The sequence below is a fragment of the Nannospalax galili genome, unplaced genomic scaffold (assembly GCF_000622305.1).
Source record: "Nannospalax galili isolate Female #2095 unplaced genomic scaffold, S.galili_v1.0 scaffold540, whole genome shotgun sequence".
Taxonomy (NCBI): domain Eukaryota; kingdom Metazoa; phylum Chordata; class Mammalia; order Rodentia; family Spalacidae; genus Nannospalax; species Nannospalax galili.
Genome location: NW_008348613.1, coordinates 3,294,465 through 3,313,344, shown reverse-complemented (window position 1 = coordinate 3,313,344; position 18,880 = coordinate 3,294,465). Strand labels below are relative to the sequence as shown.

At 35.7% G+C, this 18,880-nt stretch overlaps 1 protein-coding gene across 1 annotated transcript in view; it reads left to right on the top strand.

Moving 5' to 3' along the window:
• Kcnh7 (potassium voltage-gated channel subfamily H member 7) overlaps positions 1-18,880 on the top strand; it is a 570,771-nt gene that overhangs the window by 546,740 nt on the left and 5,151 nt on the right. Inside the window, exons 12-14 of the mRNA XM_008845762.1 lie at positions 128-227; positions 10,224-10,487; positions 15,316-15,484. Coding sequence (XP_008843984.1) covers positions 128-227; positions 10,224-10,487; positions 15,316-15,484 — 533 coding nt within the window. The remainder of the gene's footprint in view (positions 1-127; positions 228-10,223; positions 10,488-15,315; positions 15,485-18,880) is intronic.

Genomic DNA, 18,880 nt, shown 5'->3' with positions numbered 1-18,880 from the left:
AAAAAAAAAAGGTTTAGAGTAGTTGAAGAGTAGATGACATGATATGACATAGTAAAGAATTTCCTGACTGCACATCACATTCAAATTGAGTAACTTTCTGTTTTCTCTTCGGTTTCCATTAACAAAGGCTGATCTTTTACTGAGATCCCAATCCATGAACGATTCTGAAGGAGACACCTGCAAACTACGAAGAAGGAGACTGTCCTTTGAAAGTGAAGGTGAAAAAGGTGATTAACTCTACCTAAAAAGTTTAAATCTAGACTGTGCTGACTAGCACTTCTTTAAACATTCATTAGAGTTCTGATTTCAAGAGCAAATTTTATTCATACTTGAGGAGAGTAAGGGAACAACATAATTTGGTTTTTCCCCAGCAGCTAATGGCATGATTTCTGGGCTTTGATTGATACCTTTCAATCATGTTATCCAACAAAGTCATCTGATATCTGCAAGGACAGCACTAATAAAGAAATAGAGTAAACTGGTTAAGAAGTAGATGAAATTTATTAATAAAGGATAACTAAAACTCAGAATAAAGATTAGTGTTCTGGAAGGCGGATTTTCATTTCAGGTCAAGTGTTCAATCCCCCTACCTGTCCCATATGGGTGTATGATATGGATGAAGGTGCAAAATCTTCCTAGGGTGTGAGACTGAGCCCCCTTCACATAGTATCAAGAACAAATACAATCCAGGGAGACTCAGATGTAGATACAAGTAACTGCCTGGCAGATAAAAGAAGGCACTGATAAAGAGACTTGCACTGTTGCCTCCTGATGCTCTCTCAAACATTGTAGCTTTACCTTATTTGACCTCACAGCAGCACCTGACACTGTAAATAAATTCTCCTTTTGTCTTGGATATTTTTTGCAAGTGTCTGTGTAATTCATTCTTTCTGTTTTCCTCCTCTCCTTACTAATTTCCTGAAGATAATTACAGATCATCTTCTAAGCAGGTTCATTACTTCTTAGTTTCTTTTTATGTATGTATGTTTGTGTTTCTGGTGTGTGTACATTTGCATCTGAGTACCCGTGTGCTAATGTATGGAGGTCAGAGAGAACAACCTCAGCAAGCTAATTTCCTTTGAGACGGGGTCTCTCATTGGCCTAGAGCTCGAGCTCACCACTTAGGCCACAATGATTAGCCAGGGCTCCTCTGCCTCAGCATTGCTGGGATTACATGCACGTGCAACCGAGGGCCACCAAGCTCAGCATCTTTAAATGGGTTGTAGGAACAAACTCAGGTCTCGATGCTTGTGAAACCAGCCTTTTACAAACTAAGTTCTCTCCCTAACTCCTAGAGTTTCCTAGGATAACAACTTAAGCCCTCTTTTCTTTAAATGAGACATACTCTTTCCCTCATTTAATTATTTTAATTGTCTAACTTCACTTAATAGGTGTACATGTTTCTATTTTAACCACAGACCACCTGAGCTTCAAGCTCATGTATCCAACTTTCTATTCTCCAGGCTTATTACTGCTATCTCCAACAGCTCTCTAGTCTTCAAAGGTAAGTGCCCATTGATCTACTTCTCTCCATCTCCCCAACCAAAACACTAAGCCAAGAGATCATCATCTGCCCCCTTACTCACTTTCCCATATAAACTTACTGTTTTCATCTATTCTGCATGTTGGGTCACTGGTGATATTTGGCTCCTAAAGGCAATTACATTTATGTCACTCATATATAAATTCCTCTAAGGACTTCCTGTTCTGTGTATTCTTAATAGAGTTGGCCTCTTCTAACTTCTTTAGTCTTATCACATAGTATCTTTCCTTCACCTACCCCATCAGATCCCCTTCCTTCTCCATCAGTTCATTCCCTCCGTAGCCTTTATTTCAGTTGTAGTTATTCATAATACTCATTCAGTACTGTCTACCTCCATATGGCAAGCTTCATAGAGTCGGGAAATACTGCTTTCCAGTAACTTCAGTGCTTGCTATATGGCAATGTGAAACAGTACCCATTAAGGTTATGAATGAGGGGTTGGAGAGATGGCTCAGAAATTAAAAGCACTTGCTGCTCTTGCAGAGGACCCAGAATCAGTTCCCAACACCCACACAACAGATAACAACTGTCCCTAACTCCAGACCCAAGAGATCTGATGCCCTCTTCTGACCTCCGTGGGAACTGGACACACATGTGTACTTACATACATGTGGGCAAAACACTCATACACATAAAATTAAATAAATAAATGTTTAAAGAAACTATGAATGAACCAGGCATAGTGATGAATGCCTGTAAGACCAGCATTCAGGAGGGTAGAGTCTGAGGACTGCAAGTGTTAGAGCACACTGAGCCACTACAAAAAATACTTTTTTGAATGAATGAAATGGCATTTGAGTATGTGTTTTCTTTGTTTTCCTATACCCTGATTTGTCTTTTTAGTTCAAGTTCTTTCTTGGATCCCTTTTTGGTAACTATCTTCCTTTAGGGAGATCACCTATCAGCTTTAAGTTCTTGTGCATTTTTAGTGAAATTAAACTGTTCTTTTCCACCTATGTACATTGCTTCTGTGTTCTTGCATAGATTATTCCATGAAACTGAATTTATATCCTTGTCCTCAAACACATGCATCCATACACACACATCATGCCAGTCTATTTATCATCCATTAAAATTATGGTTTCCTTCTTAGTCAGTCTGTAATGATGTATTTAACATGAGCATTTCCTGATCACTTTAAATGCATAAAGTTTTTCTGTTATGAATTCCCAAAATCTGCCCTGTGCTATGGCTATTAGTATATATTTGTCTTTTTCCTCTACCAAACTCTAGATTCTTTCAGTGAAGAATGTTTGGTTAAATGCTCATAGACTTGGATCAGTTGCTGAATGTTTTAGCCAACTGTGTAAACTATTAGTAGATAAGCAATTTTTTTTTTTTTTTTCCTGCAATGTCCTTCTTTATTCTTCTGGTGACTTCAGTACCAGGGCTGTCGAGCTGTGTTTTCATAGAATTAATCTAAATCCCTCATTCTGATGCTAATCTCTTGTTCTTATCTCAATTGAAATGAAGAACAGTTTGGGATGTAGTCTACACACTATTGTTCCCCATACAGTTGAAAATTTATTAAATCCTCTTTCCATTTTGTTCAGTTTCTTCATTCTCAAGGTAAATAACTTTGTATTCGCATCTCCAGATAAGGCCCTAAAGCACGTTACAATACACAGTGTTCATGTATTGATTTTTGAAAACTTTCCCTTAAATCACAAGCTTAGTCTCCAAGATCCATTTTATAAAAAGTACAGATAGCAAGAGATTTGCCTTCTGATAGAATTCTGAGGTTTCCTGCATGTCAGTATGTTCTCATGAGTTGGAAAATGTGAAAACATAATTCCAATTACCCAGAGCTTCAGAGCCTGTTCCTCATGCTCAAAGACTTGTGCATGCTGCAGGAATGTGCAAAATTTGCTGGAAAAAATTCAGTTTCTGTCACCCTGTCACCCTAATCTAGTGTTCTTTTGGTAACATTCATTCTTTACTTCTCAACATAGAATGACCATCTTAGAGAAAAACTCATGCAAATAAATGTACAATAACAGAGAATTTCCAGAGGATTCAGTGATGCTAAGTGACCTGGGAGTACATAAACTAAAAACTTCCCAGGAAATGCACTGGCAATTTTAGTGTTATATAATGACTCCTATGAAATGAATCCTTGAAGGCAGGATTCCAAAAGCACTGATGTCTTATGAAATCAATCAACAGAGGCATCAGCCACAAAAGCATGTGGTTAGGAAGTAGAGGCAGACAGAGGCTAAGTCTTGCATATTTGTCACTACCCACTCAGCAGGACCCTGGAACTCCTTGGGTCTGTTTAGCAATCCTACCACCAGGGCTAAGAAGGAGTATGTAAAGAGAAGTGCAGAACTCTGGCAAGTAAACTTAAGCATAATTAATTTGTTGATGAACTTGGTTTGTCCTCATGAGCTTCAGATTTCTTCTGAGGAAATAATTCATTGTCCCACAAAATAGAGTTGTTGGTGAAAATTTGAGAGGCCTTGAATTCAGGGTTAGGGGTTATTCTAAAGTAGTAGTATTCCTTCTAAATTTCTGATATAGAGGCACCAGGAGCTTACCTATGTGACTAGCATCATTGTGAGAAGAGATGCTACAGTTCCAAAGATGGAAGTAGAATCTTCTTGTTACAGAAAGCAAAGAATAAAAATGATGCTGCAGTGATGTAGTCTGTGTCCAGGGATATTGTAATGGCTGGGCGAAATAAAGTAAGTGAAGAAAACAGTAAAAAGTCATTTTTATTTAAGTGATGTTCGAAGTCAAATCATGCTTACCTCCAAGTGTGCTAAAGTCATCAATTAAGTCTTGGGAGCATTTCTTTTGAAATGCTGTGCTATAGAAGATACAAAAAATACTAACACAATAACATGTATACCTGCACAGAAAAAATAAAGTACTAAGGGGGTTTGAGAGATGGCTCAGTGATTTAAAGCATTTGCTGCTCTTGCAGAGGACTTGGGCTCAGTTCTCAGCACCCACATGGTGAATCAAAATTGTCTGTAACACCAGTTCCAGGAGGTCTGATGTCCAATTCTGGCCTCCACGAGCACCAGGCATTCACATGGTACATATACATACATGTAGACAAAACACTCATATATATAAAATACAATAAATAAATCATTGAAAAAGTGCTATGGATAGTATATATAAAATATGTACTTCTGTGCCAGTATGTATTTAAACATACATGATGCACATTATGTACTCATGCATACATACACACACACACTCACACACACACACATACCCATTACTGACAGGGCTTATATGACTGAATACTTGCAGCGTTCCACTCAACTCTTTCAATGGATAGAAAGTATGTTAGTAGTCACTAATAGTTAATTAGGCTGCCAATGACCATTAGATAGCTAATTCAGTAACTGCAGCAAAGTTGAAGGTGCAGGACAACCACCATTCATTTGCTAAATAGCCATTGAGTGTCCACTGTGTAATAAAGGCTCATAGGTTTTTTATGTAAATTATTAGTTAAGTTTTAGTTTCTAAAAGTTTAGGTCCACTTCCTAAAAAACTGTTTTTGTTATTTAACAGGGAGAAGAGAAAATTCCTCTAACTCTACACTTTTCAATTTTCATTGCATCTTTTTATTATGAGCAAAACCAGATTTCTAACAAATTCTGCAGAATGTAGCTTAACTTTTTTGTAGCAAGTACTGAGCAGGGAAGAAGATAATTTAGAAGAAGGAACTCTTAATTGGTTCTACTACTTGTAAACTGCTGATGCTGTGAAAAAGAAAAACAAAAACAATATAACATAGAAAGTACCTGCTGATACTATGAATTTCTAGGAAAATGTAGTGCTGGGGCTATTTTCACCTAGAAAAATGGAGTTAACTTGAATCATTATCAGAGGAAAATCATGGGAAAGTTGTGACTCTCAAAAAAATGGTCTAGCATGACTATGGTTGCCTGAGTTCCCCATCAAGACTCAGCAGAAGTATCTAGCACCATTTCCTTTCATCCATTCCTGGCTATTTTCACATTTCCCTTTCCAAAAAAGATATTTAAAAAATACAGGAGATAACTAGCCTCAATTAAATTTCACTTGCAGATGTTGTGGACTCAGAAAAAAAACATCATTAACGAAAAAAGTGTTTACTCAGAGTTCTGAGCTTGTCCTTTCTAAACTAGAAATATGTTCACTTTCTTGACTTTGAAAACCTAAACAACAGCTCTGCAAGATCGGAAAGCTCATCATTTCTTCTAGAAATCACACCAAAGCTTGATGCAAATAACAAATAAACTGCCAAAAAGGAGGGGAAAGTAAATAAATAAACACAAGAGGAAAATAATCAGAAGTGTAAAAAGATGTGCCTATAACAACAAAGTGTATAGAAATCACTGGAAGTGCATTTTCCAGTCCCATTCACTGGGCTTATGTGGTCCCACATGTTTTAAGAGGCAAATATATCCTTATGGGTAAGAGACTAACATTTTTAAATTAAATATTCACTGTTGCAGGAAACATGAGGCTAATATTTTGAAACCATTGCAATTTTAATTTCTACTGATAATAACAAATATTATCACTTCATGACATATGTTTATTGATTTCACATTGTCATCTAAAAATCTAGTAAATATTGAAAGTATTTCTCAAAAGAAAATAACTTCTATGAAGTAACTGAATTAAAGAGTAAATATATGCATTGCTAAATTTATTTTTATGAGTTAGAGAAGATATAATTATAAATTTTATTAAACTGATGTTTTAAATAAATTGATAAAATAATTTGATGTCTCAGCTCTGGATTAGCTAGCTTCTGAAAAACAAATAGTTTCCAGGCATGGTGATATATGTCTATAATCCCAGCAGGTGGTAGGGAGAGGCTGGGTGATCAGGTATTCAAGGTCATCCTCAGCTAACTAGCAAGTTTGAGATTGCCTTGGCTGCATTTTTCACTTTAAAAAAATTTTTTTTAGTTCATTTATTATTTTTTATGTGTATGAGTGTATTGCCCGCATGTGTGTAAGTGTACCCATGTCATGCAGTGCCTACAGAGGTCAGAAGAGGGTGTTGGATCCCCTGGAACTGGAGTTAGGACTGTTGTTAGCCTTCATGTGAGTGCTAAGAATCAAACCTGGATCCTCTGCAAGGGCAGCCAATGCCCTTAGCCGCTGAGCCATCTCTCAGGCCCCAAGAGTGCCTTGGCAACACCTGTCTCAATGAAATCTATCAGTCAAACAAATAGCCCTACAGTAATAAATGCTTCTCTAACTCTTATTTCCCATTTTACTGGGATGCGTATGATTTTTTTCTTCTTTTTAAGCTATGGAAGCATGACTGAAAAGCAAAAGTTGTGCTCCTCTATAATGTACAAAGCATACATGCATTTTTTTAAACTATAGCCACAGTCAAGCCCACAAAGCCATCATTTCTCTTCTCTATGTGTGGAAAGAATATGTACAGTCTTCTCAACAGTTCTCAACCATCTAAGCAGCTGTAGGCATCACGCTGTGTAGTAAATCTTTAGAACTTATATGTCTTAAATAAAACTTTGTAAACTTAGAAATCTAACCAAATGCATCATTTCTTCATTTAATTTTTTAAGGTTGTTTAATCTTGCATATTTATGGGAAAAAAATTTATGGTCCCTTTTCAAACATATAAAACTACATAGGACCTAATGTACTTGATCTCAAGTGAAGAAATTTCTTCCAACCTCTGATTTCCCAGTGTAATGTTTTCTTAGGGTAACTGGCTGGAAAGCATTTAGCTTACCTCAAAATTGTCACCTGTAGAAAATACAAAACGGAAATGCCTAGAAAGCTCATTAAATATCTCTCTTTGACCAAAAGTTATGGATCCCTGTTGGGTCTTACAAATAAAAATGGTAATTAATCTGAAAGGAAGACTCTATAAAATAGATATTGCAATTATTCATTTCCAGATTTTTGAAATGAATTTTTTTTTTCTACTATCATTTGTAAGACAGGTAGATCAGCCGCTCCGTCCAGACATTGTAATTCTATGAACTTTAATTCATTCTGAAACTGCAGAGACACCCACAGGACAAATCAAAAATGACTTGGAATTAATGTCCTGTAAGAAAAAAAGGGAGGGAACGCATTGTCAGTCTAAAGAAAGGAGGGAAAAACAAGTTTTTAATTATTTGAGTTACAAAGAAAATTTGATAAACAGGCAGGTAAAAATTATTTTTTGTAAGATGCTGGTAACTCTGGCGGTTATGCAATGGAATTTCTAAAAGAAGAATAATATATAGAACTTCCTGAAATTTCTGTTTCAGAATACTGTCTCTATATCTACAATATCACTGACATGGAATGTGAAGAGAATTAACAAAAATAATTGTTTATAATAAAAATACTGTTTAATGGCCATCAAACAATTCAGTCTTACTACAAAAAATAAAAATTGGACTAGCCATCGAACTAAGTACTTAGAGACCAATAAATGTCACATTTCAGTGGCTCAGTTTATAGCTGCCAGCATCCAGATTAAGCATGACCAGTTACTATTTTTAGTTCACAAATAGATGGTCATTTCAATTTTCTTTTTATGTAATAGAACGTAAAGTTTTAATTTATCTACTGTGTAACAAAAACTCTTGTTTCGTTGAAGCTGCATCAAAGCCCAGTGGATTGTATGAAAAAATGTAAGGGTTTCTCCTTATATATTAGAAAAAATTGCAAGAACATCAAACATTTCTACTTTTATTGTTCATTTATTTGCACATTTTCATAAGGGGTTTCGAGCCTATGTATATTAAATAGTTGGCATTTTTCTACTACCAAACAAAATATTAGTAATTCTTTACTCACCACTCTCTGATTGCCTCCCCAAAATCAAAATCAGCATTTTTTAATTCAGTCTAACAACAGAATTTCATTAATGAGTCTTGTTTCTGAGTATACAAAATCAACTTACAGGTTAATAAGTTAAGGCCAGGGCCTTTGTAGAAGGTAAGACACCATTTTATCATGTGGAGGGATTTTTAAACTTACAGAGAACTCCAAAACCCCCAAGAAAAAAGACAAAGTGGCTTATTAATCTGTGGAGCGCATTGAACACAATCATCCAAACTTAGATACATATGAACGGACGATTAGTAGAGTTTAAATTTAATTCTTCTAGGAAAATCTCCATGAAACAGATGCAATTTCAGGAAAACAAGAAGCTAAGTATGAGTTTATACAAATTTCACTGTGCTTAAACCATGAAATGCAAAAAGGTTTAGTTAGGAGCTGCACACCGATGCCTTTCACTAACCAGAGATGCAGATAACCTAGAAAGCTGAAGTTTTTCTCCTTTCCTTAGGCTCCATAAAAGGAATTTGAACTGCTGTCCTTCGAGGATTGAAATGATAAGCTCAAAGAGTAGACAATGTTAATGGAGTTTAGGAGGGCTTCCCAAGAGACAAGACAACAAAGAAAATAGAGGGGTGGGTGTCAAGAATGAACCCTCGGTGAAAAGGACTTTTGTAAGAGGCGATTTGAATACCCACAATTAGATTAGTGCTTGAATGACAACATGCAAATTCCAGAGTAGCAATAGCTAGACTTCTCAGTGGTGGAAATATCTAAGGAGTCCTCAGTAATGATGAAATCACTGAGCAAGTGTGGCATCTTCAAGAAAATAAATTAAATTAGTCATTCTGTGTTTGCTGAAGATTGACAGACCACAAACTCCTTAATAACAATTTCAGATGACACTCATTTTTAAACACTGCCCATTTTTACATTGGGCTGCTTTCTGGCTTTTAATATTTTAAATTATAGTTTTTTATAAAAAGGAAAATGTTTGTTTCAATTCAGTGCCATATGGGAATTTTGAAAAGCAGCTGGAACTTTTTCTAGAGTGGCCCTAAATCCGTTCATTTGGCCTTCTATAAATAAGAAAGTGAGCTCATCCAGACATGGAGTAGATGGGGACACTTTCTTTAAGATTTCTCTCTAAAATGATAAAACTCTTCAAGTTCTGTTGGTTAGTTATTAGCAGGAACCAGATGGAGAATTACACTGTCTCCCCAGGACACTAATAGAAACAAGTTTTGAGATTTTTTTCTGAGATTTTCCTACAGAAATATGTTCAAACACGACTTTCAGGGCTGAAATTATCCTGACATTTCACCATGAAGCAGTCAATATGCACTAGTGGCTTTAATGTAATTAGGTAAAAACCTACTGTAATTACTGTATTTAAGCTTTTTATTATTTGCAATATGGTACAACAAACTCCTGGAATGTCAAGGCCATTTTCTGAGCTAAGGTTGAAACTCAGCCTGCCAGAATTTTCTAAGAAGACTCTTCCAATTTTAATCCCTGCAATGTGTGAATGACTCTCACAGATGATAGAACATGAAGCTTTAAAACAAATCACAAACTATGTCCTGATGATATTTTTGAATTAGGAAACATTTCTCTTGTCTTTTTATTTTAGTAAAGAGATAATGTACCTGCTTTTAAGATTATAAATAACGATTGACTATAGCTTATAATTTAGTATGTGATTTTTCTTATATTTACTATTGCATATTTCCTTTAAATTTTGAAATGAATAATTTGTTCACTGAAGATAATCTAATAACACTTGAATCTAAGGAATCTCTAACCAACTATGTTTTTCATAAGAAAAAAAAGATAGTTTACATGTAGTTACTTAGTATAATGTGCATAAATTCATATATTTGATTATTTACTATGAAAAAATTTTTCTTTGATAGATTTTAGCAAAGAAAACAGTGCAAATGATCCTGAAGACTCTACAGACAAAATTAGACATTATCAGAGTTCCAAGAAGCACTTTGAAGAGAAAAAAAGTAGATCATCATCATTCATCTCCTCCATTGATGATGAACAAAAACCACTCTTCTCAGGAATAGCAGATTCCACTCCAAGAATAAGAAAAACAACCAGGCTCCAGTGTGAAGAAACAATACCCACCTCAGGAAGAATTCATTTAGACAAAAGAAGTCACTCTTGCAAAGGTAACCAAGAATCAGTTATCAATCGAGGAGCCTCTCCTCATTGCTAAACAGAAGTGGTAACTTCACAAACTAAGAAAAGCACAAGAACAGGTTAATCTAACCTTTTATTCAGATTTAATATCATGTACAAAGTATTTACATAATTCTACAATATTATTCCAAAGAAATTTAATATAGGATATTTTGTGGCCAGGTGGGCTTCATGGAAAACCAAGTACAAAATTGTGGAAGGTCTATTTAAGCAACTGGTTACAAGAAGAGAGATTTTGCAGCTATTTTAAGAAAGCTACCAGTTGGATTTTTATATGCATCCTCTTACCTATTTTTAACAGCCCCCTTCATAATTTATAACATCCAAGTATGCATATATGTATGGCAAACAAAATTGTATTTTGCTATGAATTACTAGAAAGAGAAGAGAAATATATTGAAATAAAGTACATCCTTGAGAACATTCTTACTCAACATAGTTACCAAAAGAAATACTCAAATTGGGTTTTGTTGTAGAAAACACACAAGGGCTGAACAATAATCCTTGATTAAAATATCCAGATTTTATGATGAAGAATGGGAAATAGGGAAACTTGAAAACTACTGCATGGACGGCAATAACACAGAAGAAGCAGGCCTAGCATCGAGCTAGATCACACTATTCAGTATGCCTGTAGATGGGCTCAGACTGCTTGGATTCTAGAAACAACTCTACCACCTTTTATGGCTCTGAGTAAATAATTTGACCAACCTGAGGACCAAATTTATTCATCTTTAAGATAGAAATAATATTTAAACAACTAACTAACTGGTATAATTATTGAAACAAGATAATTTGTAAGTCAATTTTTCTAGGATAAAGTTCTGAGCTCTACTTAGTATTTTGTACTGTTTTATTTTCCAGTCCTTCAGTTATTTAATATAAACCTGCATATTTATAAATATGAAAATTAAGAAAGCATCACACAGGGCTGGAGAGATAACTCCAAGGTAAAGAGTACTTGCTGTTACTGGAGAAGACCTGGGTTTGGTTCTAAGTACCCACCTTGGGCAGTTCACAACCAACTGTCTATAACTCCAGCTCCAAGGATCCAACACTCCCTTCTGGCCTCTGCAGACACTTACACATATGTGTTACACAGGCAGACACACAGTCACACATATGCATGAATAAAAATGACTAATTTTTTTTTAAAAAGAAGACACCATCACAAGACATCCAAAAACATAACAAAAATGAAGGAAGTTAGGATGCTTTGCCTGAGACGAAAGAAAATTATGCCAGTGCATATTACTTATCATTACCGCTGCTCCACAAGGATGTCTAATAATGAAGATTTGTTGCACTGAGATGGTTGGACTATTTTTTTCCAGAGCAACTTACCCTCTGTGTCACATGAGCTTATTCCTTGACTTCACATGACCATAAGCTAAGAATATATGCAAATGTCCTCTAGACAATCTAAAATCTTGATGAAGTACATGAAAATAGTACTTCATTTATCACAGTGAAAGAATGGAATATTAGATGTGATTATCAAATGTCCCATTTTAGTTATTTATGAAAATGAATTCTGGGAAGCACTAAAAATAGAAACAGGTTGTAGCATAAAAGTCGGAGGCTCTGATGGGCTTGCTAACAATCTCTACTACATCCAAAATTTAAAGTAATACGGGTCTCTAAGTTTTTTAGCAGTTTCTTCTGTAAAAACATGTTTTCTTCTTGAATTTTAGGCTCTCAAGGGACAAGTCATTAAAGATATATTTTTGAGATTTTTATTTGATTTTATAATGACTCCTTATCAGTGAACTCTAATGCCCTCAATGTTATGATTTTTGTTATTTCTTTCAATTTTTATTTGACTCTTCTACATGCCAATAAAATTATATTTTAAAATAATTTGGACATCTCCAAATATCTGTTTTCTAAAATTTATAATGTAATCTATATTCATGTCATTAATAATCTTGATAAGGCATAGTTAATATGGATGCCAATTGATAAATGTAATTGGTGACATAAGCTTCAATCAAGATGACACACATTTAGCAGGATTAATTAATAAAAATTAACCAATTTTAAAACTTGATTCACTGCAAAGTTCACACCACAGTGATTTTTAGAGTACAATACTGTGCAGTGGGCAAGAACTTCAGTATTTAAGAAATAGCCACCTATAAACTAGTGCAGTTTGAGCTACTAGATTATGACAGTTTAGTTTCATTACTGATAGGAAATATCACTCCCTTGTATTCTTGGCCTTTATCATCCTGAATCCCAAAGAAGGGCTTATTCAGACAAAACAAAACAAAACCAAAAAATTAAATTGACTCTGGCCCTACTAATGTTCCAATGTTGACTCTAGGGAAATTGTGAAGCCAGAGCAAAGTGAAAGTTTACCACTCTGTTCATCCATTTACAGAAATGTGTCTTGCAACTATAGCAACATTTTCCAAGGCAACCAAGTGCAGAGTCTGTCTGAGCTATTTTTAGAAAGTGTCTACAAGGATGCTCATTTGATTAAGATGACTAACCAGGATTTCCCCCTTTGAACTCTTTGCTTTTCATACTGCCATTAAAACAAGATATCATATATTTCTAAATTCCAATAAAAATATTAAAGACAAGGGAGCCTCTGCCTCACAAGTATACATTTTATTCATTTCTGCTAAAATAATCCATTTTTCTTAAACACTTTGGAGAAAAATATTATCCTCCATAATTTATTGCATGTGATTCACCATTATCATTTAAAAATAAATTTATTATATGATTGTAAAATTAGGGAGCTGTTAAGCAGAAGCAAAATTTTAATGAGTTTTCTTGGCATAAAACTCAGGAGGACGTTAACTGAAGTTCTATCATTTTTGGTCCTTTCTAAAGAAATATTCATATGTGAACTGGCTACCAGGAAAGGACACAGGACAGTCATTGTCATTAATCCGCTACTGGGTCATGGTCTGTGTGCGTACTTAGCATTGCTGAAACAAAACTCAAAATCTAGTTTACTAAAATATTATGTTATGGTTTTGCATTTTAAATTGGTTCAAATATCTGTGAACAGCAAATCATATTTCTCAGTGAAAAATCTACAATATCCATTTTGTGTGTGCACTTGCATTTCTTCGTGCATGATAAAATATAAAAATAAATGGTAAACTGTCACTTTAGGAAAAAACACTAAATGTCAAGATTATTCAGGATAAAGCTGCAATAATCTGGAGCCTTTTCTGGATCCCATAGTAGTCTCTGTGGTCTGTTAACCATATCCACAGAACAGTGAACCCTGGCCTTGTTTTTCTCATGCTGTCTTTGGTTATGTTAATTTCTTTGTAACAGCTTCCCCCTACTGAGACAAATAATAAGCAGATCATCAGAGAAATTTCTGTGCATTCGGTAATAAAAAATAGGGAGAGAAAGTCTATGAAGAAATAAAACATTTTTTTTTTCTGTCTTCTGCTTAGAAAAGGGAAGTGGGTGCATTTACACTCCCTCACTTACTTTTAGAGAAACTAGGACGGAAGGCCAACAGTTATGTTCTCTGTTTCTAGAATCATAGCTAATCCTGCCCAATTCAGTTACTTTCCGTCCAATCTTTTTAAATAGCTGAGGATGTAAATTCCATAACTTTATGTAATAACTTTTCTTGGTGTTTAATCATAGCTACTTGTCAAGGCTTTCTTTAAAAAAGTCTATCAAACCAAAATCATTTTGTAATTGGAATCTACTTCCATGAGAAGGTGAAGACCAGCTTGAAATTGTACTTCCTTTCCACAAACCCTCCCATGAAAAAGTTTCTTCTTCATATCTCTGAGATAACCCTCCAATTCCACTTGTATTTTTTTATGGTTTTTATTTTCTAACCATATGATCATTTTATAGAAGTTTTTAAAAGCAGTACCAAAGAAACCAAAAGTGTACGACAAAATAAAGGAGAACGTAGTATATATTTCTACTAGATACCAAGAGCTTGAACATATAGATTTTAGGAGAAATAGTAGTAAAAGAGGTTCAGAAAATGAATCTCTGTAAGCAAAAATGATAACAATTTGCAAGATTGAATTCTTCCAGGTCACACAGTGTTTCCTTAGCTTCTACATATTTAGCAGTGCCTGGCACTTAACACCCAGAACCCAGCAGTTTGTTTGAAAGTATATTAGCACAATAAAGTATATTAATAACAATGATCCACAAGAAGCAAACTCTAGAGAGTAATGCAACTATATCAAATAGCACATCATATCTGTAAGGAAGTCTAAAGCATGGAAGTGAGACAGAGGACTTAAAAGACATCCGGTCTGCAGGAGGCTGGGACTCCTTGACTCAACACTGAGTTGTGCTAGTCTAACAAAAGCACCCTGAAGACCAGCACTTCCCTCCTTGCTTCCTCCTTGGATTCAGCTGATTCATAATGTATGCAAATTACCTTATGGGAAAAAGTCCTAAAAATTTTATGTCCCAGGTAAAACATGCTATTTTCTCCTAAATAGACAATAGGACACAAATTATTGCTCTCTCATCATTTCTTGTTTGTCTGCCCATGTCTGCCCAGCACTAGCAGAAAGAAGACAAAAAGCATAGCCAAGTCCCATGACCTTATACAGTATTTGAATCCTATGAAAATGTATGTGGAATGTAAGGCAGACCTGCTAAAACTGGGGCTTTGTTCTACAAATTAGAGATAGTGCTGGGTCAAGTCCTTAAACCACTTTGGTTCTCTGTTCCTTGGGTTATGCCTGGAGAATCTTTCAGCTTGTCTTGTGGGTATCTTTGAGTGACTAACTAAGGTAAAGAAGGAGCCGAAGAAGATGCCATCTGTCTTTCTGTCTCCCACAGATATCACTGACACACATAGCTGGGAAGGAGAGCATGCCAGACCCCAGCCTGAAGAATGTAGTCCCTCAGGACTCCAGCGAGCTGCCTGGGGGATCTCTGAGACGGAAAGTGACCTCACCTATGGGGAAGTAGAGCAAAGATTAGATTTACTTCAAGAGCAACTTAACAGGTAAATCAGTGGAGAAGGCTCAGGGTAAGAGTACATACACTCTTGCAGAGCACCTGAGTTGGGTTCCCAACACCTATATCGAGCAGCTCACAACTACCTGTAACTCCACCTCCTCTGCAGGCACCTGTACTCACATGCACACATACATATAATTTAAAATAAAATATTTTGAGGTTTTTTAATCAGTGGATGAGGGAAAAGTAAAGCATAATGTAAAACCTTTAGATATGTCTAAGTTTACAGGTGTCTAGCTCTGCACCCTGTATGGCATTCCATTTGCCATAGTCCCATATTTCCATACAAGCTTACACATTTAAGTAGACATTGGTAGAATTATCAGTACATGGTACAAGGCATGTTCTTTCATCATGCAAAATTTAGATGACCTTTACCAGCAAACATCTTGATTTTGCTTTATGGTAGTGTATAATCTCCACTAACTACTTTAAAATATACCTTTTGGCCTTCCAAATAGTTTACATTTAACTTCCTCACAGACAGCCTTCTTCTTTTAGTCCCATTTCTTTTTTTTAAATAAATACTTTATTGAAAATTTCATACATGCATATAAGGTGTTTTCATCAAATCCTTGCCCACGATCTCCAACTCCTCCCATATCTCCCCCATCATTTTTTTCTGATAACTTCATGTACTCTTTCTTCTTCTTTATTTTTTTTTTTTTGTCTTTTTTTTTTTCAGAGCTGAGGACCGAAACCAGGGCCTTGCGCTTGTTAGGCAAGCGCTCTACCACTGAGCTAAATCCCCAACCCCTATTCTTCTTCTTTATTTTTTATGGGGCTTTTGGCTACTCTAACATTCCCCCCTCTGAAGAGGTAACCCTAAAATCTTTTAAGGATTAGAGAAAAGCTCCCAAATATTTTTGACATTTTTGGCCTTTGGAACAGAGTATGTTGCTAAGAGGCCAAAGGACATTGTGAGTTTTAGCCAAGAAACCGGCTACTTTACCTTGGGGTCTTTTACTCTAACTGCCTAGCCTTAGTCTCATTTTCATTTTCTTTAGTTGTTGCTGCTGAATTAGTCCTATACTATGACATAGTTCCCATAACTAACTACAACATTGCTGTTTTGGGACAGAAGTAAAATAAAGCTGTCTCATTATCCAGAAAGATTGATTTCAGGATATCACTTAGTCACCAAAAGCCCTGTATGTTTAAATTTCTTATGTAAAAGAGCATAATATTTGCATATAGCATATGTATATCCTCCTGCATATTTTAAATCAAATCGTTTCTGTTACCTATAAAGCCTAATACAATGTTATGTACTAAATTATTTAGTGAATAATAGCAAGAAACCATTACTAAATTTCCAGTACAGATATAATCTTTCTAAAACCCTTTATCTGCAACTTTTGACTGATTAACCCATCAAATGCAGAATTTAAAAATAGAGGACTAATTAAACATGGAGACTACACATGCTCTATAAAATGCAACGTGTGCTTGTAGCTAAGTAGTATTTGGTTATTATTTTACTTTATCTCTGTTACTGGTATTCATTTAAGAGTATTTTCTTCTTTGGGGCTGGAGAGACGGCTCAGTGGTTAAGAGCACTTGTTGCTCTTACAGAGGACCAGGGTTCACTTCCCAGCACCCACATAGAAGCTCAAACCTGTCCATAACTCCAGTTCTAGGGGAGTCCAGTCTCCTCTTCTGACCTCTTCAGGCATTTCACAAAATGGGTTCATTTACATAATGCAAGCAGAATACTCAAACACAAAAAATAAAAGTAAATAAAGAAGTAAATGAGTATTATCTCCCTTTATATATATTTCTTGATTTGTACCCTTCACCAAGACTAAAATTAAGTATTCTTTTGACATCCAGTATCAATAATTTCTGAAATTATATGTAAAGTTTACTAAAGCATTTGTTTTCAATATTTTCCAGAACTAAAAGTATATACTAGTATACAAATATATATATATATATATAGAACATATTTGAGTTTAAACACCCATAATAATAATTACTATGCATCACTTTCATTTTCTTTTTTTATGTTTGTGATGGTACATGTGTGTTCACATGTATATATTCACATGTGTGTGTTGGTTCTCATGCACATACGTGTGCTTGTGTAGAGGCCATCAGATTTTGTTCTTGATCTTTCAACGTATTTACTCAGACAAGACGTCTCATTTGAAACCACAGCTTGCCAACTGTTAGCCTTCACTGCCAGTTTTTCCTGAGGACCCCCCATCTCTGCCTCCTGAGTGCTAGAACTACAGGTGAAGCCACATCTGCCCAGCTTTTTACATGGGTTCTGGTGATCTGAAGGCTGATCCATATTCTTATGGATCAGCTTTACATGCTGAGCTATCTTCCCTGCTCCTCATTTTCGTCCTCCTATCAGTACTGAAAGATCAGATTCCATATTTATGCACTATGTTCTCATCTCCCTTCCAGACCCAACACCATGCCTGATACATAAAATTTCCACAACTTTATGCTAATAAGATTCTAAAACTGGGACAGTTTGTGTTTTAAAACCAAGACAAAACTGGACTTTTGTTTCATTCTCTATAACTTCAAGTAAAATATCTTATTTGGTCTCAAAAGAATCCATTCTAATTAAACAAATAGACCCTGGTCATGAAAATAAATCCTATGTATGGTGAAGAAACTTACAGCAGTCTTTATTGAAATATAAACCACAAATATCAGCTAATTAATTTTTTTAAGTGTTAAAAATAACACAAGAAGGGAGATGGCAAGATCGTCAATCACACCAAGTCTCCAAAAGGCAGTAAGAAAGGCCATGTTTATAGGACTTTGGAGTCTGGGCCTTTAAGGGGGAGAATGGTGGTAGTCGGTTTTTCTAGTTGTGGTAAGTATGAAAGAAGAGCAGTTTTAAAGTAGGAAAGGTTTTCTTTGGCTCATGCTTTCACAGTCGCACTCTGCGATTTGTCTGGCTGTGGTGAGGAAGAACATGAGAGCAGGAAAGCAAGGTGGGGCACAGCTGTGCATCTCACAGCAGTCACCAAGCACAAAGCATGACAGAAAGGTCCTTGGAACAAGACACCACCACAAGGACACAATCCCAGTAACCCAGTTTCTCGAACCAAGCCCCACCTCTGAAAGTCCCAATCACCCCTCCCCCATCCAGTAGCGCTCTCAAGTTATGAATCCATCACTGATTAGGTCAGATCTTTTGAAGTCAAATCACTTCTCAATGTCTGGATCTGCCAGCCTGGGACCAAGTCTTCAGCACATGAACCTTCCAGGGGATAGACTTTATAATAAAATTATGAAGAGGAAACATTCGAAATGGGAAAAATTCATGACATACTACTTCAGGATTAAGGGGAAAATAGAGGTGGAAAACTTGTAGCAAGAGTTGATAAAGTTTGTCCCATTAGGTTGTTCAGATGAT